The sequence below is a fragment of the Carlito syrichta genome, unplaced genomic scaffold (genome assembly GCF_000164805.1).
Source record: "Carlito syrichta isolate Samal-C Ts95f unplaced genomic scaffold, Tarsius_syrichta-2.0.1 Scaffold302408, whole genome shotgun sequence".
Lineage (NCBI taxonomy): Eukaryota > Metazoa > Chordata > Mammalia > Primates > Tarsiidae > Carlito > Carlito syrichta.
Genome location: NW_007246504.1, coordinates 42,868 through 45,106, shown reverse-complemented (window position 1 = coordinate 45,106; position 2,239 = coordinate 42,868). Strand labels below are relative to the sequence as shown.

The 2,239-nt window shown below is 53.7% G+C and overlaps 1 protein-coding gene across 1 annotated transcript in view; it reads right to left on the bottom strand.

The window, feature by feature from the left end:
- DDX24 (DEAD-box helicase 24) overlaps positions 1-1,583 on the bottom strand; it is a 28,439-nt gene extending 26,856 nt beyond the window's left edge. The window contains exon 1 of the mRNA XM_008056597.1: positions 869-1,583. Coding sequence (XP_008054788.1) covers positions 869-1,583 — 715 coding nt within the window. The remainder of the gene's footprint in view (positions 1-868) is intronic.
- Positions 1,584-2,239: the final 656 nt, after the last annotated feature.

Below are 2,239 nucleotides of genomic sequence, written 5' to 3'. Positions count from 1 at the left end.
AAAAAAAAAAAAAAAAAATAGGCTCATAGTTCCAGGCAGTTCAAGTTCCTCCCTCAAGCCAGCAGTCTCATCCACCCAGCAAGTCAGCCTGTCACTGCTCCCCAAAATCTTGATGGAGCCTTAAGCACAGCCTAGTCTCTAACAGCCACCTCATACCTGAACCTGCCAAAAGAAGCCATCCACCACACTCAAGTCGTTCCAATGACAAGGAATTCACCACCTCCTAAAGCAGCAACCTTTTTTATCTTTGGACAACTCTTGAGAATTAGACAGTTCTCCCTTACACTCATGAAGACCTCCCCAAGCCAGGTGTGGTGGCACACACCTGCAGTCCTAGCTCCTCGGGAGGCTGAACCAGGAGGATCACTTGAGCACAGGAGTTCGAGGCTGCCATGAGCTATAAGCATGCCACTGTACACCAGCCTGGATGCCGGAGCAAGACGCGGTCGCTAAAAAACAAAAGGACTTACCTCTCCAGAGGGCTGATCGTAGCCCTACCTTATCCCTCCGTGCCATTTAGAAAAGGCTCTGGAAGAGGAAAAGCCACCTCTGCAGACCACATACTACGCCCGGTGTGAGCTTGAGTTTACTGTGCCACCGAAGCCTCACAGTCACACAAGACACAGGTCCTGCTATTAGCCCTCTCTGATGGCAACGGGGTCCCTAAAACTTATGAGACCAAGTGATCTAGCTGGTACCAGGAAGCGGCAAATTTCAATCCCGAGCTGGAAGACCTCGAAACACCTTCCTTCCACACTGCTTTAGTGGTTATGTTCCCAACATTCCTCTCTCTCCCCCAGACATCTAACCATCAGCAGCGACAGGCTCAATTCAGAAGCCATCCTGCCTTGGCCAGAGTGGCCCTTACCTGTCTCCGCAGCTCCAAGGATGTCCAGTTTGTCACGGATGGCAGGTGCCAAGGTCAGGGCTTGGATTGGTGTGGGTGCAGAGAAGCCTAGAAAGCTGAGGGCTCGGAGCACTGGCTTAGGCACAAACAGGTTCTTCCAAGCTGAAACATCTGCCTTCTGGTCATGAACTTCAGGCATCCATGTCTTTGCTTTTTTGGGCTCCTGAGCGGCAGTGCTCTGGGAGGGCTTCGGCTTTTTCTTCCCTTTCTTCTTCTTCTTTTTTGGAGTCGTCTGGACCAGATTTCCTGATGCCACCTCCCCTACCTGCACACCAGGACAAACGGCGCCATCACCCTGGGGTGCAGGTTCAGCATCTTTGGCTTCGAGCTCATTCTGGGAACTGGTCCCTTCAGCTGCCACATCTTTACACTTCTTCAGTTTGGTCTTTTTCCTTGGGGAGCTCGACTCTCCTTCCTCCTCTTCTTGTGAAACAGCTGGTGCCTTTCTCTTCTTGGGTTCCCCCTTTGAGAAGAGATTGGAGGGACTCTTGGCTGGGGAGACCAACCGGTAATCTGTCAGCTCCTCAAAGCACACCAAGTCGTCCATCTGTCCATCGGCGAACACGTTTGGGTCAATCTTCACCTGCTTCCATTTCCCCACAACTCTGATTCCCTTTGTCTGCAATTTGCCATAGCTGGGTGGCTTTGGCCTAGATTTCGCCTCTTTCAACTTCATGGTTGCTGAAAAGAAAAAGAAATGTCTGATTAGGTTGACAATTAAGAAGCACAGGGTTCTGATGCAGGCCACGTCTTCGAAGCCACCTCTCAAGTACAAGGCCCTGCAAAAAGCTGACCACACAATGACAGCTACATCACAGAGGCACTGAGCCTGAGAAGATCAAAGTCCAAAGAAATACCGGGAAACAAGCAGCTTTGCCAGGAGCAGAGGGTACCAGGAGACACAACAAGGACGTATGAGCTGGACCTGGGGAGTTCGGGCTCCCACACTCCCTGCCTGCGCCACTCACCCCTCCTGAACCTCAGCGCTCCCATCTACAAGTCGGGGAGCAGCCTAGTCACCCCCCATTTCTGGGGTACAATTCCGGATTCTACAAGTCGGGGAGGGACCTAGCAATACCTAATTTTTTTTTTACTTGCATTTTAAAGGCGCGGGGTGCAGTGCAGGATTAGGGAGCACAAGTGGCCGTCGCACAGGTCGAGGGTGGGCCTCCCTCCGGCCTCCTCCGCTCAGCCTGAGGCGAGGCCCGCTTAGGGCTGTGACGTCCCGCGCCCCCCGTCCCTTCCGGACGGCGTCACGCCAAGTGCCGGGGCCGCGTGGGAGCGGGAACACGCGGCCCTCCGCTCTCGGGGCGACCCAGGCCGCAGACGCTG